General features: G+C 51.1%; 1 protein-coding gene across 1 annotated transcript in view; it reads right to left on the reverse strand.

The window, feature by feature from the left end:
* Positions 1–27365, reverse strand: part of RXRG (retinoid X receptor gamma) — a gene marked incomplete at its 5' end in the record, with an annotated part of 37920 nt that extends 10555 nt beyond the window's left edge. The window contains 2 exons of the mRNA XM_084266110.1: positions 951–1210; positions 27269–27365. Of these exons, the coding sequence (XP_084122236.1) occupies positions 951–1210; positions 27269–27365 (357 nt within the window). The remainder of the gene's footprint in view (positions 1–950; positions 1211–27268) is intronic.

Consider the following 27365-nt stretch of genomic DNA (forward strand, 5'->3'; position numbering starts at 1 on the left):
CAAGTCAATGGGGAATAGTTGGGTGGTGTGAAGGGAGGAAGGATGCCAGCCCATGCACCGCAGACACCCCAGACCCAGGCAGGAGTTGATGATGCTGGGTAAAGGCAAGTCAAACCTGCCAAATCACCCTGAAACTCTCTGAGCTCTTCAGGGACTTCCCCATACCATCCTCTCCCTCCTTCAGTGGCAGGTGCTATAAAGAGCTTCGGATGGACTGTGGAGTAGCAGTGGGGTATGCAGCAGAGAGGGCTCAGGGACCATCTCCTCACTGCTTCTTCAGCAGGAGCCGTGAGGGTCCTCAGGTCCCACAAATAAAATGCAAAATCTTGTTAACAGGAGGCAGAATTTCCACTTAGTTGTCAACTCCCAGAGCATTAATTCAGCTCTGGGAAGGCACCAACCCTAACACCCAAGTCTGTCCGCTGCCTGGAGGAGGAAACCTCAGCACCTGAGTGAGCTCAAGCAGTAAGAGCAGGAGCGCTTAAATTTTTCCTTCCAGCAAAGTTTATACACAACACAGAATATGTGGCTGGCATTTAGCATCAGCATTTGTCTCTCTAGAAAGCCTGTCTCCTTCCCAAATAATGAAACAAGGCAGGCATCCTTTTGCAGGAAGGAAGGGAAAGCTTCACATGCTGCAGCCCCTGGCTATCTCAATTATTTCCGAGTACAGTAATTAGACACACTGCAATAGATGCTGTGGATGGGGACTGCACTGAGGAGGAACCTGGGCATCGGCGCTCTCCTCCTCATTGTTCCAGGTATTTTGAAACAAATACAGGTGTCTTCTCCATGTCTGTGCCAGGGGGACTTACAAAGAAAGATTCACACGCTGGCTACTGTTCCTTACAGCACAACTCCAAAACACACCAGCCCACCCGTTCCCTGGAGCTTTGGGGCTTTCACCCGCTCTGGTGGTTGCAGCCAAGCAAGCGCGCGCATCTGCCTACCTGCGGGCTAGCGTGCGTCATGAAATTCATGCCCGGGGCTGAGGACAGAGCGACGGGGTGCGAGCCGAGGGAGGACGCGATGACTCTGTACGGCGAGCCCAGCGCGTTCACCGGAGACCCGATGGCGTTCATGGGGGACGGCAGCGCCCGGGAGGCGTTTGCGGGGGCCTCGAGGTAGTTGTGGTGCCCGTCCACCGAGTTTCCCGTGGAAAGGCTTGATGAGGGGCTCACCGATGTGGAGCTGGCGTGAACAGGGGAATCTAAAGGGAGGAGCAGCGAGTAAATACACTGCGAGCCAGGCTGGCTGCCCAGTGATCGGCTGCCCAGCCTCGCTTGTGTCAGCTTCAATGCTGGCCGAGGCCCAAAGCCAGCCAGCAAACGCGCCTCATGCTATAAAGGGAAAGAGTAAAACATCAGTTATGGTACAGGAAATAGAGTTACACACAGCAGCAAAACATATTATGCAGATAATACTTAATAATCAAATCTTCTTTCGCTGCCTCAGTGCCTCAGCTGATTTGGAAGATGGCACCACTGCCTGCCTGCGGCTGGTTTTCTCAGAGCTATTCCCAGAGGTCCCATTTCTTTTGTGAGAGCTGGCTCTGGAGACAGCACACATCTGAAACCATGAAACCCCCACCAACCAGGCTGGAAACCCTAAGAGCTCCCCGTGTCTTACAAAGCACCTTTGCTCCCTGCTATGGCTCAGGCACCATGCTCAGCAGGCTCCTCTTCCCATGATGGTTCAGCTCTTTGCCTTCCCACCCTCTTACCTCTCCACTGTGCTATTGCGTGCATTCCCCCAGCTCTCAAAATTCAAAGCAAACAACATCAGGAGGAGCTAGAGCAATGTGGGGCAGGAACTGCTAGCAATGCAGGTAACGTGGGGCAGGAATGGCTAACAGTGCAGGTAACAGGACAAGGCACCCACAAAATACCTTTTCTGTCACGCTTCCTCACTTAGCAAGAGACAGAGCAGAGACCTAAATACTGTCTTCTAGGAGATCAAACTCAAATAGTCAGAGGGTATCTGGGCACTGAACGCCCACCACTCCCTATGGGTTAGGTATCTATCTGTATTTTGAGGATTTATATGACTTTCTCCCTCATGTAGAATTTAGCAACCCCAGTATGCATTAGTTGTCTTTAACATTTCAATGAACCATTGTTTCTCTGTTAGGTTTTTCCAACACAGGGGATCATTCCCTGGAGTAGCAAGGCAAAGATCTTGCCTGGGAAGGTCACACAGTTGGTTTTCCTGGCTGGCACACAGGATGCTTGTTCCCATTGCATTTGCAAGTAAGGCAGCGCTTTGGTGTTTTGTTTGTTTGGGGTTTTTTTCCTCCTTTTAACATTATTGCAAAGTTATTTACGTGACAGCGTTTGTTATTTTACCTGAAGTAACAATCAAATCTGATTCAAAGGGAAGATGCACAATAAAGACGGGAAAAGGTCAGCTTGCTGAATAACATTAAAGACATTTGTCAGAGTCAAGGAGGACTCGATCCGCCGTTATCAACCCACCTCAGACTTAATTCTGCAGAGGGAGGGGGAGAAAAGGTCTTTGTCAATTCTTGCTTTGGCTTTTTGGATCAATTCTCCCAGTGGGAAAGCAATGTGCAGCGAGAAGAAGCCGGCTCAATGACAACAGCAGAAGCCTTGGAGGCAGCGAGGCAGTCTAGAGGCAGAGCCAGGGCTCTTGCCTGCTGCTGCAGAGTCACCCCACATCCCCCGCCACCAGCACGGAGGCACGCAGCCTGTTTTCTGTTAGCAGGCAGCAAAATCCCTACCTTGTAACTACTTCTAAGAGCAACGGCCTTTTTCACCCCAGAGACAGCTGCCAGGAGAGCCTGTAGCAGCGGGCAGGGGGCGTGCTGTTTGCCTGGACCCTGCCTTACCGAAGCACTCAGCTCACAGAGGCATCTTGGTTGTTTCCTGGGACTTATAAGGAGCATCCCGAATTGTGCCATTATCAGCTTCAGGGAAAAGCAAACGCATTTTTCATCACCTGAAGTAGGCTGGTTTCAAAGCGTGCTGTCCTCCCCAGCATCTGTAGCACAGACTTATAATGAAATTGGGTTTATGGCTCTTTAAACATCTAGATAAACAATACTGCCTTTGAGGATTCTTCAGCTTGGAAAATAGACCACTGAAGGGAAGACCTGGCTGAAGTCTATCACATCAGGACAGCGAAGGAGAAGGATGAGTCTTCGTCCTTTTCCATTAACACGGAAAGGGGCATATTTGGAAAGCATCATGAAAAAGATGTAAACCAATAAGCTGCCCAGGAGAGCTGTTTAACTGTTCCCATTTACACCAGACCTCCCAGAAACAGTCACCACTATGCTTCTCCATTAGAAGGGCTCCAATTTTCATAAGGACCCAGAGAAAGGTTTTCACCCAAGGAGTCTGCTTGCCAGGGCAAGGCCCATGGGGTGCTTCTGTACACAACAGAGATAACTGTCCAAGGTCTACTCAGAGGAACATGCTAGACCCAGGATGGGATGAAAGGTTGAAGCCAGGAAGCCTTCCTTGGAGGGCTTGTGCCTTCCTCTCTTGCCCCAGCAATGAGACACCAGAGCAGGAGCACAAATGAATGAAGGAATGTTTGCTGGTAGAGAAAGATGGATAAATGAAAGTGGAGAGTACACAGGTGTAAATCCAGGCTCTGCTTATATCCATCTGTTATAAACTGTTACACAAACCTCATTTAGAAACTGGGGGGGGAGGGAGGGAAGGAGGGGTGGGGAAGAAAAGCAAAGTACTCCTGTAACTTTGACCAACCTTCGTCAAAGTTTTTGGTCCAAGCTTGGACTTCCAGTCCTTCCCTGGCATAAGTTTGTCAAGTTGGTCCCCAAGGATGCAGAAGCACATCTCTCAGCTGCTCATTTCCCAGCAGGAGCATTCCAAGAGGGATGCAAGGTGTGACTGCTACTCCATTATCAGCTTGCTCAAGGAACAGCTTGCACAGCTGGCAGACAGTGTGCAGGAAGAGCCATGCCAAAGCATCCCTGTCACTGGGGTTACTAATTACCTGAGCTGAGCACCCTCAAAACTGTTTCAGTCTAAAGGAGCCAGGTTGGCTCGGACAGCACCAACCACAGAAGTTGGAGGTCTGATTCATCTGTCTGAAAACAGTGACGTGCATCTCCCAGCAGAAAGCAGCCAGAATGGCAGTGGGCTTGCCATGATGCTGTGGCTCTCCTGGAGGCATCTTCTCCCATCGTTTGGGGCACAACCAGAAACGTTAGTATGACAGCTGAGTGGGACCAGCTCTGCAGTAGGGAAGTATCTCTGGGATGGAGTGGGGTGGGGGGGCTGGGGAGACGGGCCTCAGCCCTGCGTGCCAGCCATAGCTGGCCGCCCCCACCTCTTCAGCAGCATTCGGCACAGGTGACATTTACACAGGCCAAAGCAGGCCCGGAGTCCGTCTGTCAGGTAATGCGAGGTGACAAGCGATGCCAGGGACTCAGCCAGCTGCAGCAGGGCCCCACGGAGCGGAGGGCAGCCTGCGTCGGGAGGCGAGGGCTCTGCGCTGGGCAGCCCCTGTCTGTGAGCACTGAGCGGGGCTCCCAGACAGCAGGGTCCCCCTGTGTCTGCTGGGGGAAACTGGCTGAGACCCCACAACGAGCATCAGGGCTTGCTACTGCTTGAATGACTTGCTCCAGGTTTAAGGCCAGCTCATTTCTGACACACAGAAATGGGGCTGTTTACGTTGTTTATGTCTTCCCCCCCCCACTCCCCAAATCTCCCCCGCTCCACATTAACGCCCAGACAGGTAGCTTCCTGAAGAGAGGTTCAGGGAAGCCTGACACTGTATTTCTTTCTCTCCTGGAGGAGCAAGGGAAGAGAGAAAGAAGGGAACTGCCTTGTGTGGATTCTCTGATGTCCCCACCAAAACCACATGGTGTTTTTGAGAACCTGGTGCCCGAGGCAAACACACACACACCTCTCCCCACTGACCCCAGCTCTCTTGTACAGACATACACACACACACACACACACATACGCCTTGTCTTTGTAGAAAGCAAAGTTTAAAAAGAAGAAACTTGCTTCTGGGTGCTCTGCTGTTCTAAACTGCCTCTGCAAATGCATCACATCTCACAGGATCACAAAGTTGGAAAAGACCTTTAAGATCAAGTCCAACTGTTCCTGTCCTATGCTAAACCATATCTCCAAGTACCTCATCTACCCTTTTTCTACACACATCCAGGGATGGTGACTCAGCCTCACCCTGGACAGCCTGTTCCAAGCCCTGACAACTCTTTCAGTGAAAATTTTTTCCTAACATCTAATCTGAAACCTAATCTCCTTCTGCAAGGACCAGCTGTGGGTCGGAAGCATGCAAAGAGCCACAAAGTCCATCCCATTGCTTTAGCATAAAGACTAAGAATCAGAAATAATGCCAGCATAGACAACTCAGCTGACATCAGAAAAAGTTATAAAGGAAGACCCCAAGAACCACTTGTGTCTCTATATTTAAAAACAGCATCCTTGAGGACATAAGCAACAGTGTTACATTGACCCACCACCCACTGAAGCTGAGCAAGCACACAAAGTTTTGATACTCCACTTCCATCTGTGTTTCACCTTGATCTCAGCAAAATCCCAGCCCACGAGTGAAAAACCTGCATAAACAGCCTCACAGAACTGGAAGTAGATGAATGCTGTCTACACCTTAGAAGACATGTAGATGTCTGGCAAGTGTACCTGCAGAGCACACAGCTCCAGATCCACCACATCCAGGTCTGGGCTAACACAGCTAAACCACTATGGGACTAATGCTAGCTCGCTAAGTCCAGCTTGGATACCTGTGCTGTGAGCACTTCACAGGTAAAGCTGGGCCAGACGATGAAGCAAGGACAACCTGCAAGTGAGCACAAGCAACCCCAAACATCTCAGCAAAGGCAGTGGGAAGAGAAGCATCCAAGACAGCTTTATCAGTTGCAGGCTGATTTTCAGTCAAATTATGGCAGGAAACACCAGACTCAGCAATTATGTTTGAGCAGAAAATGGAATGAGAACACACAGGGACCAGACGCATACAAGTCCTACACACACTGTCTAGTTAACCAGCACGGCTTGCAAGTTTGCTTTGGCCAACGTCCCTTCAGCTCCAATCCCTTACAAAGTCTGGACAGGAAAGGTAACCATGCTAACTAAACACCGGTGTCTTCCTTCAGTTAAAGCCTAAATCAATCCTACCCCTTCAGATCTGCAGATCCCTGGCAAGTCTAGAGATGATGATACTTTCAACCTTCACAGTTTTGTTTCTAATTTCATAGAGAATAAAAAGATGGAAAAACCCTCTTCATATAATGAAATGCTTTGTGCTTCCAAGGCCTCAGATACACACAGATAGGGCTCGTTTCATTGGTGCACACAATGGGAGGTGCAAGCTGCGCTGCCTGACACATCACTAGCAAAACTTTGCAGATACTTCATCCTCCACAGATCAGAGAGCACGGAGAAGTGGGAAGAGACAAGCAGAGGAGGGCTGATTTCAGCAGAGGAACACAGGCGTGTGTGGGAGGTGCAACTTGGCAGGCAGCTTGTCCTTGGGGATGACCTTCAAGGGGAAATACCTGTGAAAAACACTCCTCAAGCTGAACGCAGTCATGTAGCATCCCATGTTAACTGGAATCAAACCAAGCTTTGCTGCTATGACTGTAGAAGAAGTTTCTATTTAATACATGGAAGCTCAACCGAAAAACTATTCCCTTTCTGGTGATATTTTTAACCATCCAAGCAGATTTCCACAGGCAGCACAGATTTGCCAGGCTAATATCCTACAGAAAGGTTATTGTTTTCACCTCGCTTTTAAGGTCCAGTAACCTTTGCGCTTTGCGCTTCCCACTCCACTCCTGAGTCAATAAATAATGCAGCCTTCCCCGACAGCTAACATCACAGGGCAGCAAAACATTTTGGAGGTGTGCTGGCACACATGAGAGCAAGCGACAGGGGTCTTGTGCAGGACATGGAACCGACAAGCAGAAGAAGGTTTCCCTCTGCTCTCAAGGTGGTGGGAAGAGCTGCTCCCTCTCCTCTCAGTGTTTGCGCTGCCCTTGCAAATGGTGGCCAACCCAAAACCTGTCCCCCAAGAAGCAGTGGGCTGGAAGCACACAAGACTTCCACCTACCCCGGTGAAGGCTCAGCATCTGATGCTATTTTGAGATCTTGGTTTGATTTGACTGAAATTGGACAGCGGATCAATAGCTTAATACATCCAAGGGCATTTGGATGAGACACACCTGCAGTGAAACCCCATATTCTCCTCTCCAGGAAGCTGAGGTTAGGAGGAGGGGAAAGGAGGAGCAAAATCCACAGAAGCTACACAGGCTTTGCCATAATTTTGACAGGAACCATGCATTACTGGGTAAGTGTGGCTGTGGTGATCTCAAGACTCCTTTAGCAACTGCTTGTCATTTAATTAAAATAAGGACTCATCCTACTAAGGTATCACAACCCTATGTGATACGCAAAGTGTCAGCTAAAGTTCCAAGTGTCAGATAAAGTTTCTCATCCCCAAAGAAATAGAAGTTGTTGAATTTGAGGTCTTAAGGGTTTTGCGTCGACACCTGTGGTCTCCTGGAGAGGCTACAGGTCCCTATCAGAAAGGATCCTGCCCTCGGCAGGGGCTGTGGCTGCCCCAGGCAATTGAAGGGAAGTATCTCCTGCTTTAAAAAACAAACACCACCAAACTAATGAAAACAACATCACCACTTGCATTTCCCTCTGCAGGAGTTGCCCAGTCACTGGATTTTCTCACACATTTGCTGTGTCAGAGAGCCCTCTTCCATCTTCTCATAGGCAGTCACATGTATGGACATGGCAAGCTGTGACACCCAGGGAAAAAAAAAAAATAATAATCACCCCACAGGTTGCAAAACCTGGAACCACAAAAGACAAAAAGGTGTCAATCAATTGGGCAGCAACCCCAGGCACGGCCTGGCTTTTCCTCTGCAAGCCTTCCTATCCCCCGAACGACCTGGCCTAACCCTGCTTCGCTTGTGGGAGCTGAACAAGATTGCAGCCGGAGGTGGCGTGGCCACGGGCCAAGTTACATGAGTACTAATAAAAGAGACTTTGTGGAAGAGCCAAGTTAGTTTTTGTCCCCAACCAACTGTGCCAGAGAGTGCTCTGAGAGAGAGGACAGCCAGCACAGCATCCTTCCTTGCCCTGGGAGCTGGGCTCCGGATGAAATGCATCCTCCTGGAGGATAAAAACCACATTTTTGAAGCCCTTTCCTTGCTTCTGTGGCCCAGGCTGCGAAGGCAAATCCATCTGCCCCAGCGCACATCTCTAAGGGTGCCTCCCCTGAACACTTCCCTGCTACCCTACAAACTCCCCTGCAGCACTGCAGGGTCTGGCTGCCCTGTTGGCATCCAGAATTACGTGCTTGTTACCAATTTGTCCACGTACACTCTCAGACAGATCTGGTGAGGTGACTCAGTCATTCAAGACCAACACACCTCATCAAAGACAGGTACTTTAATTTTATCTGCATTTGGGTTGGAAGGAAGTTAAAGCACGTGTGACAGCTAAAAGAAAGCAAATGCATATTTTTATTTGGCTTTTTGTACCATTCTGTTCAAAATGAAGCTCAGAACTTCAGTGCTAAGGGAAATGTGACCACAGTAAGAGCCAGACAGATGGAACAGAAGCAGCCACATCACCTTAACCCTGCCCTCCAGCAGCACACTGCAAGAACAACGAACAGAACAAGCTGACAGTCTAGTGTGGACACTGCCCTTTTCCACCACCCTGACATCCCCTCCTGCATGGTGACAGTACAGGCAGGATGAGGAACAGTTTCATAGCTATTCTTAGAGGAGGGGGGAGCAGCAAAGACAATGAACATATGGCTGGCATGCCAGAGATTCAGGTTGCCTGCACGGGCTTTGTGGTGAGGGTGCAAGGAAGCTGCCCCATCACGTCTCCATTGATGGTCACCATGATCCACCCTGCTCCATGCCTTCTAAAAGCTGAGTACCTTTCACATGGCCCTAAAGTTGCCTGGCCCAAGCAGGGATTGCCCTCCCCAACAGCCAGAAATCCCTCTCTGCAGACCCAAGAGCCCATAGAAAGGCAGCCTCTGCACCATCTGCTGCCCTCCCTAGACCTGTTGAGCTGCCTTGGGAGAATGGAAGCCCTTCAGCTTTGAGAGGAAAGTAGATGCGAGCGGTGACCTGCAGTTCTGTAGTGTCCAGGGAGCACAGGACAGACCAAAGCAACCGTTTTGAAAGCCACCAAAACAAAACTTGGCCAATGCTTTTGCATTGCTGTCAGAAGTTCTCCTGCAGGAAACTCCTCCTCCATCCTTAGGAGCAGGTAAAAACACAAGTTAATTACGCTTTTAAGCACAAGTTAACCTCTCAGTGTAGTGAAGTGTTGGTGGGCTGGATAATAGTGCCTTTGCCTTTGTTTCTGGCACAAAAACATCCCTGCTCCTGCTACCAACTTCCTCTCCTAGAACCAACCCCAAGGCTCTGCAGAGAGCTGTGACCCCTGACTCTACAAGGATCGGTGCCTCGTTCCTGTGAGGACCAGTTCATATGCACTTTTCCTTCTCATAAATTTGTAATCCCGAACCAATTAAACACAAATAACAGTTCCATTGTTTCACTCTCATTGTGGCAATACGAGAGAGCTTGGCTTGCCTGCGTGTGTTCCTTAAAACCCCCTGTGAGCAATAGTTTCCTCCTATGAGTCCTCTCTTTTCTGCAGAAACTGCCTTAGAAAGGTATTTTGGAAAGTCAAGCGCTTATGAAACTTGGGGATGACTTGATGCAATACCAATGACTTTTCTGGAGTTGGAGAATTACCAGAGGTGAGCAGCTGGAGCAAGGGGGAGGGGGAAAATTAAAAACGCACATAGCAGGAACTTTCCACGTTCAACCCCGTGTCTACACAAACCTCTCTTCAAGCAGGGGAGTAACAGATTGATGTGTACAGCCTGGGGGCTGCCAGCACGAGTCCCGGAGGCATTTATCCAACCCTAAAGGGCCTGGAAAAAAATTTGAGTCCTCCATAGATACTAAGGCTTTGCATGTCCATGAGCATCAATGCCCTTTAGCTTCTCTGGAGCTGCAGCAGCATTTTGCTAGCGGCCAACCTGTGAGTGCTCCCGGCCAAGTTCTCCAACCTTCCCGCTCCCAACCGTGCTTGGGGAGCACCCCACAGCTCCTCAACCCATTCCCCTTACACACACACACATACATACACACACCCGCCCCCCCAACCCGTGTTACAGCAAAGAGGAACAGCTTCCAATAAAAACGAGCGAGCCGCAGGAATTGTGGAGCCCGTTGCCTAAGAGCGGTGCTGGTTTCTACAACTGGGGCTCAGGCAGCGCTGGCGGGCACAGGGGTATTGCAGCTCGGGGTCCCGGCCCTTTGCAGACCTCCAGCTCACTGTGCGGCCTCATTTGGCTAATCTGACACAGCTTCACACGATTACGGCAGTATCTGTGTCACAAGGGCAGGAGACAACCCCCTGGGCAAGGCAAGAGCCCGCTTTAGATTTTCTAGGGGGCTGGTTTACGTTTTAAAAGTCATTTATTTCCCCACCACCACTTAATGAAAATGCAGGCAGGCAGACCGACACTTGTTTCAATGCAGAGATCCGGTCCATCCCACGCAGACGTACACACGGCATCTCAAACGCCGCGTACTAAACTTCCGAGGGCAGAGTCCCGGCTCGGCGCAAGCTTGCGCGCTTACAGGCAGCTCGGTTTGGCTGCGCTGAAGTTCACAGCACAGCGCCAGGGATAAACACACAGCAACTGTAGGTTACAGCCGTGTACAAGTCAGGTTAAATATGTTTCTTTAACACTCCCCCCCCCCCCCCCCCCCCCCATCCCCCACCCCCTAACACTCCTGCTGCGGGATCAGCTCCTCCACCTAACCCAGAAGGCACAGATTGCAAAAAGCCAAGTCGAATACTTACTGCCAAAGCCCGCGGGAAACTTAATGAAGTGCGGATAATTCCCATACATGTTTAATCTTCAGTTCATCTCCTGCCTTTTCAAACCCGATTGCCGCCTCCTAACTTCAAAGCCGCCCGGAGCACGGCGCAGCCCGTCGGGGTCGGGACATGGCTCTGCAGGAGCAGGGGCTCTCCGAGGGTGCCGGGGCAGCTGCCTCCTCCTGTGGCCTCATCCTTGCTTCACGCCGGCAGCAGCTGCTCGCCGGGATGAGACATCTCTTCGCCGCCGCTCAGGGCTGGCTGCAGCGCTCAGCTGTCTCGGCTCCCTGCGAATTCACGCCGTACCGTCCGGGTAGCATAATCGCTCGGATAAAATGCCAATCAATGCATGACGGCTCCAGTATAGATCAGAAATTGGGAGGAGGGTGGGAGGTTAAGTTGTTTAGGGGAGGAGCATCGTGGGGAAGGAGGGGGATGCTTTGCTTTTCCACCAGTGGAGACTCGATGCAGTTTATCGGGTACGCCAGCCCCAGCCATGTGGAGGTGTTTTCCAGACACGCTAAGGGCCAGCCCCGAGGATGGGCTGGCTGACAGGGCAGGAGCACACCTCCAGCCATCCGTACACTCTGGAGCTACGGCTGCGCAGGGCAGGGAAGCTCTGCAGTCCTGTCCTGCGCTCATCCTTGCCTCAGGCATCAAGTCACAGCCCCTGTGATCCTCGACTGCAGTCACCCCAAGGAAACACAGCCAGGCTGAGCAGGACCAGGACCTTCCTGGGGCTGGTGGAGCTGGAAACTCAACTCCCGTCCTCAACTCCAGCCAAAGGTGTCTGGAAAACACCCAAACCACCCCCAGAACGCTTCATTACCCAGTTGCTAAAACTGTATGGGATGAGAAGAGGCAGGGACACAGGACAGAGCCCGGGGGCTCAATCCATGCCATGTATAGTCAGCAAAGTGCTCACAGCTGGGACAGCAGCATGCAGCAGGACTCACAGACAGTCCCATACACACATCCACAACTTCAGTGTGACGTCCACCCACCCTGACACTGAAGCACTCCTGGAAATAAGTAGAAACCAGCAGCAACCAAGCTGCCAGATCCAGGCAAAGCCACATGGCAGTCTCCAGCAACGCCTTCTCCAGTGGTGGGTACTTGGGGGGGGGGGGGGGGGGAACAGTCCCAGTTCCCTGCCTGGCAAGCCTCCTACAATTCTGAGGAGAGGCAGGGATGCGGGCAACAGCACAGCCCACTGCTTCTGTTTTCTGGTCTGGGTGACCTAGGATGAAGTCACCTCAAAGGAATGAAGGAGGGAGGAATTTTCCCTGAGGTTGCAAAGCGAGCAGATACCAAGGTCTGCAATGACTTATGTACAGGGCCACGGTGGAGGTTGCAGCCCTGCCGCTGGCACCTGTTGTGTGGCAGAAAAAGGGGGCATGGATGCAGCAAGGGGCTCTGCCTTCCCAGAGAGGCCACCAACCACCCCTGTGTACAGGATGGGGAACATGCTGTGCAGGCGGTGAGAGGAAAGGGAGGAAAAAAGAAAGATAAAAAAACCCAAAAAGAGGGAAGCACAACAACAGCCGAGGATGTCTGGCATCCTTCAAGGGCCTGCTGGCTCTTGATGTCCCTCCTTGGACACCCAAGGGCCTGTGCTGCCCTTCAGCGCTAAGCACGCTGCAAGGGAAGGCGTGCACCGTGCCAGCCAAGCTGATAACAGCACTCAGCCGCAGCTCCACTGGATGCTCACCAAGGGGCTGTCAGCACAGAAGGAAAGGTTACCCTCTTAGCTCTGTTTCTTGCCTGGCTCTTGGGTGTTGCCATACCTGTTTCTGCCAAAGAGTTTAAACAAGGGGTTCCTCCCTCCCTGATATTAATTATTTTAAACTTTTTTTAAAAGGTGATTTAGCTTCCTCCCATTTCCATTCTGCATCTGCCTCCACACAGCATGATGTCAGGAGGATGCCATGCTGCAGGCACACAGCTCTGTGGGTAGCAGGTACATCTGAGACACTCCAGGACTTGGAGTTTGTCTGGACTCCTGTGAGTCTAACACTTGGGAGCACATCTCCACTTAGCAGAATGAATAGATAACCAGAGTGGTGTCAGGAGCAAGAAGCTTCGCAGGCACAAGCACCAGTGCTCTGCGTAGCCCATTAGCTGCAGCCTAGGTACACAGGCACTGGTTTTTCTCTCAGTTAAAAAAAAATGGAAAAAGAAAAGAGATCAGTATTCAGAGTAAGTTCTACTGAGGCAAAACCCACAAGTAACTGCAGTCTTGCAGGGGGAATACAAACAGACAAGACTGCTCCTGTATCTTCTACCTGGCCACTTTTCACATCTCATTTGCTGTACTGCACAAAGAGCGATGGCACGGCAGAGCGGCTTCCGAGGAGGAGAGGCAACTGAGCAGCATGCTTACCTGCCCCTCATGGGCCACAGGCTGTGAGCTGGATAACCAGCATGAAAGTGTAACATTGCATTGTCTAACTGCGTGGTGCCACGTCCTGTCCCTCTCCCTGCTCAGCTGAGTTTGTGTCCTCCCCTGCCACCCTCCCAAAATAAGAGGACATCCCCAGCAAGTGTCCTCAGCAATGGCCAGCCCTCCTACACATGCCCACAGCAACATCCAGATGCAGAAGCCATAGGCACAGCTCCTGTTTTAGTGGGTCCCCCCAGAACCCTCTCCACCCTGCACTAATCCAAGCAGCATCCGATCACCACCAACCACAGGGGTTTCTAACCCGCCGGGAAAGTTTACTATCTCAGGCTAATGCTGGCTTTGCCTCCCGTGCTGTCCTTTCACAGTCGAACTGGGGACCCTAGTTAGGGGCAGGAGGCAGGGATACCCCAAAGCCCAGCACACAGAAAACCAGAGTGCTGCAGAGGAGCCTGCTGCAAGGGCTTGTTTCAATCTTCAGATAGAAAATTGGATTTCTCAGCAGGGCAAGCTTTTTTTTCCCCTCTCCCCTCTGTGACAGGACTGACAGAAACATTTTTCAATCAAAGCTCCAACAAACAATCCACTTTTCCAAAAGAAGTGATTTTTCAACACCCTCACACACACACCCTCCCCCCCACCAATAAAGACCCAAGACTTCCACAAAAGACAGAGACTTTGTGTGGCCTCAGGCACAGCCTACCAGAGGGATGCTTCTCTGATCCGGTGTCAGGATAAACCTCTGCCTGCCAGGAAGCCTGCCTGTCCCGCGCCCACCCAGAGACCTTCCCCATCATCTGCCCATCACCCTGCAGAGACACACCAGGGCTGTTGACCCCACGGTCCCCAGTCAAGCCACTGTTTCAGGACACAAATCCACCCTTGCACAACAACCTTGCTGCCATCTCAGCCTGGCTTGTCCCTTGCCCTCAGCCTGGACAAGAGGGTTGTGTCCCCACAGAGCAGCCCTGGGGCAGAGCCAGCTGCACTCCCAGTTCAGCCCCAGCAGTGCTGGGACAGAGAGGTGTGAGCAAAGAAGCAGCTTTATGTTTTAAGCGCCAACGGTGCTGAGGTTTAGTAGTAGCGTTAATTCTTAACGGCCACACGGGATCTCAGCAGCTTTAATTCCATGCTAATGAAGTTTTAGTGGGGAATTATTTTTATTGATCTGCCCAGAGCAAAGAGCCTGATTTGAGTCCAGCTCTGCCAGCACCCCCTTCTCCATCCCTCATTTTTTTTCTTCCAGCACAGAAGAAAGGCAAGAGGAAAGACGACAAAACAGCTCTGAGCTCCTTAAAAAGGTCGGCAGTCCCAAGCAGTAAGTGGATTACTTTATTGATTTTTAGCAGATCTGGGTTAGTGAGCGCTTAGTGCTGCAGAACACATGCACACACTGAGCAAGCCCAAGGAAACCCCCTCCCAGAGTTTTCCTCCAGAAAAAAAAAAATGCATTGGGCAATTAATTTAGAGGACTACCATGGGGTTTTGGGTATGGAGAGGTTCCAGCCCAAATCAATCAAGTCAGTCCTGGTACCCAAAAGTATCCAGCTCAGCCTCTCTTGGGAAGGAGTACCCCACAGAGACAGCCCCTCAACTCCTGCTACAAACGGCACAAGTCACTGCTGCAAGTCACTGAATACTTTCTATTGCCCCTCCTTGTTACATAAAATGAGAAGACATTGTGACTGTCGTCATTATTTTACCAAGGAAAACAGTGTCTGTGGGACTCACTGCCACTGACTGCTCTCCAGCAGCCACACTCAGGGGGGACACTAGTTATGGTGGGACTCCCAGAAAGCAGTGCCAACTCAAGCCTAATGTTGAGAGTCTAATGATGTGTTTGGGTCCCCCGACTCACCTCCTCATTAGTTTTCCAAGGCTGACATACTGAAGCTAGTATTGCAGCACCATGTTGGAATCATATCTCAAAGAGGTCCCAGCACTACTCCAACAAGGCTTTTGAGATGCTGGTCTCTGGAGCCAGACCCTAAACACAGGAAGGTCTAAAGTGGAATAATGTTATCCCACCCTGCCCCAGAACCATGAAATCTAGAGATTAAGTATGGTTTCCTATTCCTTGCACACTAAATCGTACCTGGAAAACTTCAAACATGACCAAAAAATTCCCATCAGCCCCCCAGCCCATCTCTATTTAAAGGCAGAGGCATCCTATAATTATGCATGTGGCAGCAACATATACAAAAAAAGGTTGCAGCCCTCAAAACCCTACAGCTGCACATGCATCTCCCTCCTGGCATGCTGCTTCAGACCTACAGAGTCCCAGAGAAAATCCACTGCTCTCAGGGTGCTGGTACCAGACCTGGGACTCACTTCATATAGCTGGTGAGGTGTAACAGGAGCTGAATGCCAGGCTGAGTGTCCCAGGAGCAAAAAATGCCAATTCCTCTCCCTGCTTGCCTCCAAGGGAGGCTGCACAGACACCAGGTGACATGCTCAGGGCCAAAGAGGAAGTCAGTGGCAGAGTATGGATGTGAACCTGGGCCTCTCAAGTTTAATCAGACTGAGCTAACCTCTTCTACCTGCCGTACCAGTTGGCAGTGGCCTGGGATAGACAAAAGTCACCAAAAGCAATTAATCCCCTGGGACCCCTTGGAGAAGAAGGGAGCAACTGCTTCATCCCTTTCCCACCCAGCCTCACCCTTTCTCACTGCTGCCTTTTCTAAAGCAATAAGCACAGACACCCAGCTAATAAAATTAGCCACAGAGCCTCACCCAGCTAATGCAATTACCAGCAGCAGCATATTCGAGCAGCAGCACAGCAAGCACACCTGCAGTAGCGCAGCCTGCCCTCTCCTCCTCCCCAGGCCTTCCTCACTGCTCTCCGACCCCTAGGGCTGCCACCCACCATGGGTCCCCTCCCCAGGGTCTGGAGGACACAGGCCACCATCCCCAGTGTCAGGCTGCTCCAGGGAGGGCACTGCCTACCTTGCAGAAAGCACCGTCACAGTCAGCCAAGAGCGGGCTCTGAGGGCAGATAATTCCCAGTGTGCTTAAACCTTGGGAGACCTTCAATTACCAGCGCCGTAATGAGGCCCTCGACACTAATCAGCGGTGTCACTGAATCCTCTTACGCCTGCCTAAGCGCCTCCAGCAGCTTTGCTGGTTGTGGGGCCCAGCTGCCCACCCCTCACAAGGAATTAACCCCCCAACCCCACTCCGGGGCAGGCACCAGTGGTGGCACAAGCACACTTTGTCACAGATGCAGCAGGTGACACGCACCCCAGTGCCAGATGACAGGGTGATGGAGTCAGCCAAGCAACCTGTCTGCCCGGCCCAGAGGGCACCTGGGACCAAGCCTGCATCAGAATGGGCAAATACTGCAAAAAGAGGAGACATTTTAATAACTAGCATTCCCAATCTGAGATCCAAAGGGCAGACGTGCACCCGTTCACTTCCAAGCACCAAGTGTCCTCTCTATACCACCAAGCCAAGCCCATTCTCCGGGATGCTCCAAGAAACGTCTCAGCCCCTGACTGCGGATGGCAGGTGACCCGGTCTCGCCCCGCTCCGGCACTCATCCACAGGGCAACGGGCAGCTCCCTCTGCACATCCGCTCTGACTCACGCTTTCTGCCCCAACAACGCGCTTTTTAATATCGCACGAGGAGCAAAAACAACAGGTCCACTATAGCGCCGAGATATCCTGAGGCAGAAAATCCATTTGGAGCCCAGCTAGAGAGAGTCAAGTCAATTAGACACTTTCTGGGGCGTCAAGCTGCCAACAATCCCAGCCTTTGTAACAGCGAAGAATCGCTGCCTATGTGCTGCCCAGCGACTCCCCCTTGCCAGAGCAGAAAGGTCAGCAGCGGTAGCGTCACGGAAAAGCATGCGGCAAAGTATTCCTGGGAAGGTGGATCAAAAAAGAAATTAAAAATCCATTTGTACTCTTCAGAAAATTGTTTCTTGGTTGTTTTTTTTTTTTTTAAATCAAAAGCATCCATTGCCTTAGGTTGGGTTTGCAAGCCCACAATACACGAGATTCGTGTTACAGCAGACAGAGGTTTGGACATGCATTCCGTTGAGGAGCAATGGTTGGGTCAACAGAGTGCTTGCTCAAGGTCTGGGAGGTCATGGCTCCCTACCTACTCTCAGAGAAGTCACTCCACATTTTCAGCTTTGCTGGAATAAAGGTCTTAGAGACCTAAAGGAACCTCAATATTGCGACCAGGATAGTCACACATCCTTCCCGCTTTTCCAGGCAAGCACCTGGCTTACTTCCAGAGGAGGGTGCAAAATGAACACTCAGCTCTTCAAGTACACTTCGACATGTCATTTGGTGTTCAGCAGGGGGTTTCCAAAGAACAAGGGAAGAAAAGGTTCACTTGGTACCTCCTGCAAGCAAATGTTCCCATCAGAGCACCAGAGGACATACTGGTTGCCATTGAAATGCAAGCCCCTCTAACCCTGGTGTACACATGATGTGGAACCAGGAGTTTTGCAAAACACCCAAAACCAGCTGGGTTACCTTCCTCCAAAGAAGACTACACCCTGAAGACCAAGATTTCCTCATCTCCTTGAAAAAAAAATAGGGTTCTTAGAAGAGACAGCTCATGCAACTGCCTGCCATCTCACTGATTTCCCAGAACAACCAACCATCTCCCAGATGAAACATTTCAGCAGAAGATGGCTCCCTGACCAGGTTAACCCTGCATTATTGAATGTGGGGACAGAGACTCTGTCCTTCTCTGAGGAACTCCTGGAAAACTTTCAGAAAACAACTCTCCTGGATCCTGACCCGTTCTTCACTCTCTTTGGCTGGCAAGCCTGGATTTTCATGAATCCACTACATTCCCCTCCTTGGCAAGGGCCTGAGCTGGTTGACACACGGTGGCAGGGGACAGCCCTGCCACACGAGGTATCTGCTGGACCTTGCATTTGTTGATGACCACCAGAGCTCAGCACAGGGTGGGGAAGGTCTTCTACCCTGCAGAAAACCATAAAGAGTTCCCACCTGCACACCCCCTCCCAGCACATGCCACAGCCTCCTACAGAGCTGGGGGCTTTGCTTGCTGCTCTCACTCTGTGCATCCCCATGTTCATGTTTTTACGTTTCCTCCTGCTTCAGCAAGTGCAAAACTCCAGAGACAACCTGTCAATCTCCATCACATCTGTCTGCCTCAGATGGTCTATTTATACCAGGCAGGCAAATGTGGATATTGTGGAGTTCAAGGTAACAGGGGTTACTTCTGCTCCGAGTAGTTCTTTCTCAGGGGAAGAAGGCTTAGATGCATCCAAGAGGAACAGCTTCACATCAGGGGCTAGCACCAATACCTTCATGGCTGAGAGCACAGTAGCCACCACCAGCCACAGCATCCAGGCCCCCAAAAGCCCAGAAGGTTGATATCCACCATAAGACACCTCATCCCAGGCCTCTCTATATCCTGCCACAGGAGAGGGCAGAGCAGCACAAACCTTTAGGTTTCTAACCCATGCTCTCTAAGCAAACTGTCCTGGTTTCAGCCAGGATGGAGTTCATTCTCTTCCTAGCAGCTGGTACAGTGCTGTGCCTTGGATTTAGGACAAAAATTGTGCTGATGTGAAGGTGGCATTTGCACCAGTTTAGTGCTTTGCATCCTGTGGCCACAGAGATTTTTGTTGATCTGGACTAAGGAAAACTACATCTACAGTATCGCTGAGCTGCAGCTTCAGTTAGCACTTCTCCACCAGCTGTCTTCATAGTTTAGTCCTTGCTCCAGTCAAGGAGTCATTGTCTGTACACCATGGTGGGATGGTGGGGCTGCTGCCCCTTTCTTAGGATGCTTGCAGCTCCTTGGGAGCCAGGCAGCTCCTGGGGATGGCTCTCCTGACTTCCAAGCAAATCTTGGAAAGACTTTCCGTTGCTTCAAATACTTTGATCCAGCAACCCTGGCCTGGCCCTCTTCATGCAGCAACCCTGCATGCTGCTAGCCCCTGGCTCACGCCTATAATGCTTCTGAGTCACCAGGGGGAGGAAAATAAATAAATAAACAAACAAACACAACCACAAAAAAGCTCCTAAACAATAAGCCAGGCAACATCATTGCCCAGAGACATCTGGTTCAATGCCATGCTGCAGAGAAATGCCTGTGCAGCCTCTCCACAAATACCAGAGCCAGGGACACAGCCTAGGCATGGCAACTGGAAGAAACAAAGTACAACGAAGTCTCCCTTCCCAAGCTACAAGGCATAAAATTCATTTAAGATGAGCTGGAGCCCAAAGATGCCCTTTGCTAAACAGCAGCAAGAAGGCAGGAGAATGGGGTTACACAAAGACCTCGCTGCCTCTGCCTCCACTGGAAGCTCAGACAGCTCCACTCTTGGTGGTCTGGGGCTGTCCCCTAAGCCTCGTAGGCTTCTGCTTCACAGAAAACCAGCAGGTTCATTTCATGACCATCTCTTTATAGATCCAACCAACATCAGTTGAAGACTCTGGCAGCCTGGTACATTTGATGCTCAGGGGACTGAGCCACCTCTTTGCCTTGCCCTGACAGATACACACATCCCTCATCCATTCCCTGGAGACTCACCTTTCAGTGGCAGCCAAAGGGAGACAAACACAACATGAAGCTCAGCCAAAACCTTCTCCCAGGAGATTGGTTCCTCTCAGTGTTTCCCTGCAGAAGCTGTTTAAAACCCTCCACCCACCTGTGCAGCCGAAGGGCAGGTAAGAAGCCAGCTACAGTGAGCATTCCTTTCCTCATCAATGCCCTCCACTCCACTTCAAACACATTCCCCTCCCAGAAGCCACATGTTTCCCTACACCAAATGGAAAACCCACTGGTATTTAAAGCCACACGAGCATGACAAAACTGCCTGTGCCCCACAGAAAGGAACAGCCCCATTTCAAGACAAGCACAGACCACACCACACAGAGCTGAGCCAGCACAGCAGCAAGGAGCGAACGCATGAAGAATTTGCAGCAATGTGGAATGACATGTGCTGGCACTGTCAAATATCTGCTCTCTGCCCCCCAACCTCTCCCAATAGAGAGGGAAAGAAGGAAGTGAGCACCTGCCTACAGCCACACGCTTCAGACCCATCCTCTCAAGCCTCTAAGCAGGAGGAGCAACCTCTGCACAGCAGCACAAAGGGCCTGGGATGATGTGGGCACAGCAATACGGTCTCTTGTAGCCAAGTCCTTTTGCAGGTCTCAAGCTTCCTAGACCAGCAGCACAGCCTCAAAGGCTCATCTATACCAGTGAATTCACCAGCAGCAGGATAGGGGATGTCCCTGATAGTTATAAACACGGTCCCTGGCACCTCCATCAGGCAGTACCCAAGCACAGACAGCACACACCAAGGGCCGTTCCAACAGGGAACTTTGGACAGGTAAGAGTCAAGCTGTACCCACACAAATCAATCTCCCCTGGCTCATTTCATTAACAAGGCTTTTAAAAATACACCTATCCACCAAATCCTGCAGCCCTGGAACCCAAAATCCAGGGCAGGAAAGACCCAAAAATTCAAGCATCCTGGAAATAGTGCAAGACACATCCCTCAGTGCCCCAAGTACTTCTCTGAATCCTCATGGGTGGCCAGGTGGGAAGTTTTCCAAGAAGGCTGCTCCCCCAAGAGCTGGACCTGCTCCTGCAGGCAGAGCAGGTCCAGGAGAACCATTTACAAGCTGTGCTTTGGCACACATCACCTCCAGCCTGGGATGACACAGCAACAAGGGAAGACAAGTATTGACGAACCCTTGGTCAGGTGAAACAGAAGAGCTAAAATAGTCAGGGGCCTCAGCTGACACCAATGAACACAGCTCTGACAAACAAACCCATCCCATTTGCAATACCCAAGACCTGCCCCAGTGCCTTTTGTTGGCTGGAAACCAAGTTAGCTGTGCAGGATGGTGCCCAGGACCCCAAGCAAGCAGCATCTTTGTCAGGCCTCTTCACCTCTCCTTATCCTCTAGGACAAGGCACCTTTCTCTGCACTCCCATCACCTCTAGGCAAGGATCTCCCCAAACCTTCCCCATAATCTGCAGCCCTCCTTGGAGAAAAGCCTTGCTCACCTCTATGTTGAGCACCTTGTACAGCCACATTCCTGGCCTTTAAAAAAAAGTCAGCAACAAGAAAAAGATCATTTGCATCCATCACTGTGTATATGGCAGCAATGGAGCCAGGACTACTGGGGAACAGCCAGGCCAGTGCTCTGCAGGGATGTCTGTGCAGATATTATTACATATTTTGGGGGCAGCCAGTCCTGGTCCCACACAGTTATCACCGAAGAAAGATGCTGAATCTTTCAAGGCAGAGACTGCTGGGAGGTACCTGTGGGAGGAAGGATACTCAAGCACACCCTGCTCCCACCTCCCCTGTAAGCATCCATCATTTGCTTGATGGACCTTTGGCCTGGCTCCATCCGGTTGCTTTTTACACCCACGGGATGCTCTCACCCAGCACACACAGCTCTGTCCTACTCCAAGCCCCAGCTTAAAAAAAGAAAAATTAAATATCACCCAGGTTCAAACCCCAGCATCACTTTTTTGACCTGATGAGGAAGGCAGCAAGGATACTCAATGCGAGACATGATGTGACTGCTCCCTGCCATCCCAGGCTCTAAGGGCACTTGGCTCCCCAGCCACCTGCCCCATCCCCAGCTGTGCAGGCAGCCAGGGAAGGATGGCTTCCTGGACAGCACATCAGCCCTCCCCACAGCCTGGCTCTCTGCACAAGCAGAGATCATCGCCATGCTGTCCCCCAGCAGGTTGCCACCTGGGCAGGTCCCCAAAAGCACCCCCTTTCACCCTCAGCAGGGATCAGCACTCTGTTTCTCCAGCCAGAGCATTTGAAGAGGGAAATACCTGCTTGAGGGTCACACTGTTTCTGCCGCCATATATCCATATCTAAAAGGGCAGACAGTGCCAGGACAAGAGGGAATGGATTGAAGCTGAAGGAGGGAAGGGTTAGATTAGGTGTTAGGGGTAAGTTCTTTACAGAGAGAGTGGTGAGGTGCGGGAACAGGCTGCCCAGAGAGGTGGTGGGTGCCCCATCCCTGGGGGTGTTCAAGGCCAGGTTGGATGGGGCCCTGGGCAACCTTGTGTAGATGCAGGCCCAGAGGCTGGTGTCCCTGCCTGTGGCAGGGGGTTGGAGCTCTGTGATCCTTGGGGTCCCTTCCAACCCAGACTATTCTATGATTCTATATGCCTGAGACAAACCCATCCTAAAGGATGTGGCAAACCCAGCCTGCTTGCAAGCTACCATCCCCCAAACGCAACCCCTTTGCCTGGCTTGAAAACCTGCCCCAAGTGCTCTGCTGTCCCCTCTTCCCCTTGTGTGTGCCTTTAACAGTTTGCTGGATTACCCGTTGCAACTAAAATAACAAAGCCACAAAAGAAGAGGGCAAACAAGCACGATATTCTGCAGCAATTAGGGCTAAAGAGGGGAAAGGGGAACAGGGAATGAATGGACAATGGGAGGGCAGGGACAGGACAGCCCAGGCTCCAGCAGGCTGGGCACGAACTGTCCTCGGAAGGCGGGTCCGAGCCAGGGATCCGCAAGCTCTAAGTAAGAAAATGCAGGGAGATGAAAAGGGTTATTTAAACAAGCACTGGGCAGTCCCCATGGGGCCTCCCTGTCTGCTCAGCTTCATCACAGTGTCCAGGGAAGAGCAGCTCCTGCTTTGCCCCCTCGCAGAGTCCTTTCAGGTGGTGGGAGGAAGCTGGCAAGCCATGGTGGGGTCCACTGAGAAAGGAAGGAATCCATTAATCTCCCCAGTAATTACTGCCACATATGGATTTGCACAATTACACTCTGTTAATTGGTTATTACAGGCAAGCCAGACTGATTGGGCAGAATGGGTGGGCTTTAACCCCTTCACTGCACCCAGGGCCAGCCAGACACAGAGGCAGCCCTCCTCCCAAAACACTGCTTGCATCCTCCTGTAACCTTGCTGGCTCCTACTCCAAGGACAAGCAAACGTGCTCTCCAGCACCCAGCCTGAGACATCTCTGTCCTGACACCTTCCTTTCAGCTGGGGATCCCAAGGAGATGGACCCAAGGAGCGAGCCTGTGCCTCAAAACTCCCCAGCCAACTTCATCTGCTCTGGGTTTGCAGCAGACAACATGCCACGTATTCCCCAGGGTGCTGAGGGACTACAAATCCAGATCTTGTTTGTTTTTAGAAGGGGATCCAGATTCCTTGTGCACTTCAACTTCGTGCCCTCGAGCCCAGCAGGGTTGGTGCCAACAAGAAGAGGATCCACCCCCAAGTCTCTCCCGGTCTCTGAACACAACTTCTCCAACTAGGATTTGCAGTTTTGTGCTTCTCTCTTCCTCAAAGGACTGAAAACAGAGACTTTCTTCTAGCAATAAACACACATATGTAACCACAGTGACATAAGGTATGCCAAATAGTACAGGTAAAGCCCTTGTAAAACTCCAGATGGCACAGGACTTCTGCCTGTCAGGGTGGAGGCAGCCTGGCCTCCCACCACCACAGCTGCCACCTCAGACACCCCTCACAGGTAATCTACAGGCCATCCAGGTCCCAGTCCCAAAATATCTCCTTCAGGATCCAACAACATTTCTGGAGAAAGCTCAGAAGGGGCAGGCCAAAGCAAGAGCAACTTGCTCCCAAAAATCACATCAAAGGCTTCCTGTTAAAAAGCCATAAGAAGACAGCAAACCAGAGGGTGCAGAAACCCCCCATAGCAGCAGGAGCCATCCAAGGGGAAAGCGGCACTCAGCAGCCACCACCATCAAGCACAGAGCAGGCATTCACATCCTGGCTGCTGCTTGGCTTTTTCAGGCTCACTCCTGTGTGATGCTCCTCCAGAGAAACCTACTTCAGACAGCTCACATCACCAAGATAGAGAAGACCTTGCACACTGTTGCTTGCAGGGCACAGCAATGCACTGCTACACCACCCTGTGCCTCCCCATCCTGGCACATCCAGGTTTGCTCTTGTTTATTGCACTATTTCAGTGTCCCAGAGGCTTCCTCTCTGCTCACACTGTCAGAATCACAGGATTGTAGGGGTTGGAAGGGAGCTCCAGAGATCATCAGGTCCAACCCCCCTGCCAAAGCAGGGTCCCTAGGACAAGTCACAGAGGTAGGTGCCTCCACAGGTCTGGAATATTTCCAGAGAAGGAGACTCCACACCCCCCTGGGCAGCCTGTCCCAGTGCTCCATCATCCTCACCAGGAAGAAGTTCTTCCACATATTGGTGTGGAACTTCCTGTGCTCCAACTTGAGGCCATCGCCCATTGTCCTGTCCCCACAGACCACTGAAAAGAGGCTGGCCATTTCCCCCTGTGTCCCACACTTCAGATATTTATAAACATTGACCAGATCCCCCCTCAGTTTTCTTTTCTCAAGGCTGAACAGCCCCAGTAAACAGTGAGTGGTGCCCTGTGATAGCACCTTGCTGCCCCATCCTCCCCCTTTTCCAAGGGCAACCCAGCACCCCTCCCCAGAGAGGCAGCAGGATATTGCTCAGCACAACTTACTTGAAGAACCAGGTATCACACACAGCAAAGACCTTCAGCTCAACTTCTGAGCCACCCCAGCAAACTACCACAACAGAAGCAAGGAGAGAAACCAAAGAAAACCATAGCAAGAAAAGAAAAATCTAACTCCAAACCACCCTCTGGGTAAAAAAGGCCTTAGGTTTTCAGCTGAAAGACATCCAAGAGGAGAGTCAAAACACCTGCAGCAAACACCCACCCTTTCCCCTGCTGTTCTCGTTGCAATAATGCCTGCTACTACACTCTGGGTCTATCTTAGAAGAAACCCTCATTGGCTAAGTAAGGGCCTTTTACTGTCCCCTTGCTGCTCCAGGGAGTAGGCTCAGCAATAGAAGTCTTCTCCTACAGTCTTGTCTATTGTTAAAGCAACATCTTCTGGCTCCCTGTGAGTGTTTTTAGGGATGGCGTGAGCTTGTCTTTGAGAAAGAGAAAGGCAGGCCAGCCCTGGGCCCACGAAAGGTTGCTGATCTCTCCTGTAAACCAATTGCCTCTGCAAAGTTCGGAATGAATCTTCAGAGCTGTCAAGGGGAAGATCGGGCAGAACCTGCAACCGGGCTTAAAAAGGTCAGCTGGGAAAAGTCAGGATAGGAAGGACGCTCGTTTTATTGACAGATGCAGAGTGGAAGGGGCTAACCTGTGAGTACCTGCAAGCTGGTTTTGGCAGCACACGCTAGACTTCCACTCTGGGCTCTGTCAGCTGAGGCTGATGACAAACCGTTTGGGGACCTCTGGAGTCTGGGGGCTGCGGCTGAGACTGGGGCTGAGGACCAGGCTGAGCTCTTGTGCAGCCTGCCTTCATCCTGGGAGATCGGGGTACACTGGTGTGTTGCAAGCCCTTCTGGCACTTATGACCCAGATCAGCTTTTCAGATCCCTGAGCCTTGAACACCATCTCTGTCCTTCCCTTACACACACACCTATTTGTCCAGGTTTCTATAGGAAATGGAGCTGTTGGCATCCTGGTGTTTGCTGGCAGTTCCTCATGTATAAACTGAATCACTCCACTAAAAAGCCAGAAAACCTTCCCAAACTGATGGAATTTGATCCAAACTCCCTTCAGACTGGGAGTGCTTCAGATTCCAGATATGTTGAGGGTCTGGGTTACTTGTAACAATAATTAAATAGGGCTTTTTTTTTTTTTTTTTTAATTACAATGATTCCTTGCTGCCCTAGGTGGTTATAAAATGGGTTCTGCCCCCACAGAAACACACCAAGGATGTCCTACAGCCCTGCATTGCCTCACTCGTGTGGCCCTACTGAAAGCCCACTAGAATCGCTCAGGGTTCATATGGGGACCTGTATGTCAGTGCTATCAGCCCAGGTGGCTCTTCCGAAATGCTTTCAAGTTCCTGCCCAGCTCTCAGTCCTGCCTTTTGCTTCCCTTTCCCCAAGCCTGGCTCACACACACAAAGCCCAGCCATGCTCTGCACAGCCAAAGGAAGGGAGTCAACGATTGGGGGAAGCAACTTCACTGCAGTCTCTCCAGCCTTCTGATCTGCCCAAGACAGGTGGGTTTGGATTCCCAGGATTCAGCCCCTGGTGCAAAGGTCACTTTGCATCCCACTGGATCAGTTCCAGCGTTGTGCCACTAGTTTGCCTCGTGACAGGAACCAGACAGTTTGTCATCTGCTGATGCTAATTAAACTTGATACAAATATGTGACGTATTTCCTGCAAAAAGCAGGGAGGGAAGTTGTTTTAAATATAAAGGTACGTAAATATATTCCTTCTGGTCAGAATATTGTTGCACACATATTGCAAAGTGTTAGTATGCAGCAAAGAGAGCGAAACACATTGAGTCCGTTCAAAACACAAACCAGGTTCAAAGGGACCTGAAATGCATTAGAGCCTTATGGCTTTTTCCCAGTGGAATTCTCTCCCTGTACACACATGCACACATATTTGATATATTTGACAAAACCACTATTTATCCAGGGAGAGCTTCGGTTTTTGGAGAAACACCATTTTCTTAAAAGTATTAATCTCATGGAAGATTCCTGACGAGCTCTACATGTAACTTCCACCTGCCCTTTATTAACCTTTATAAGCTGGTGCCCAGAACTCCCAAATAAGCCACTGCCACCCTCACCCCTAAATACAGTTTCCCCTTCCACACCCCAAATGCCGTTCTTTCCCTGTTTGTGGGAGGAAAGCGCAGACTTACAGAAAGCAAGGCTGGAAAAGACCTGGAAAGCTCATCTCACCCATCTCCCTGCCCCAAATCAGACAGAGGCCTACAGGGACAGAGCTGCCGCCTCCTTCCCCAGCCCAGCTGTCCCATCACATCTCCATCACTCCCATTAAACAGCTTTTCCCGGTGTTTAATCTGAGCCGTACCCTCCTGCAACGGGGACCGCAGCGCTACCAGGGTTTCTTTCCAAAGCCTGTGGCTCAGTTAAGCTCCCATAAAGGCCCTGTTCAGTCCGTGCCTGTTGCTGCAGAAGGCTGGGCAAGCCAATTCACGTCAGGTCGCGGTGAGGACTTACAAAAGTGAGGGAAGGAGCCCGTCTCCAGGGAATAAGGAGCCTGTGTGCCCGGCTGCATTTCCAACCGGCGTCCTGTCTCTCCAGCGGACTCAACCAT

Source organism: Gallinula chloropus (genome assembly GCF_964237585.1).
Source record: "Gallinula chloropus genome assembly, chromosome: 6".
Lineage (NCBI taxonomy): Eukaryota > Metazoa > Chordata > Aves > Gruiformes > Rallidae > Gallinula > Gallinula chloropus.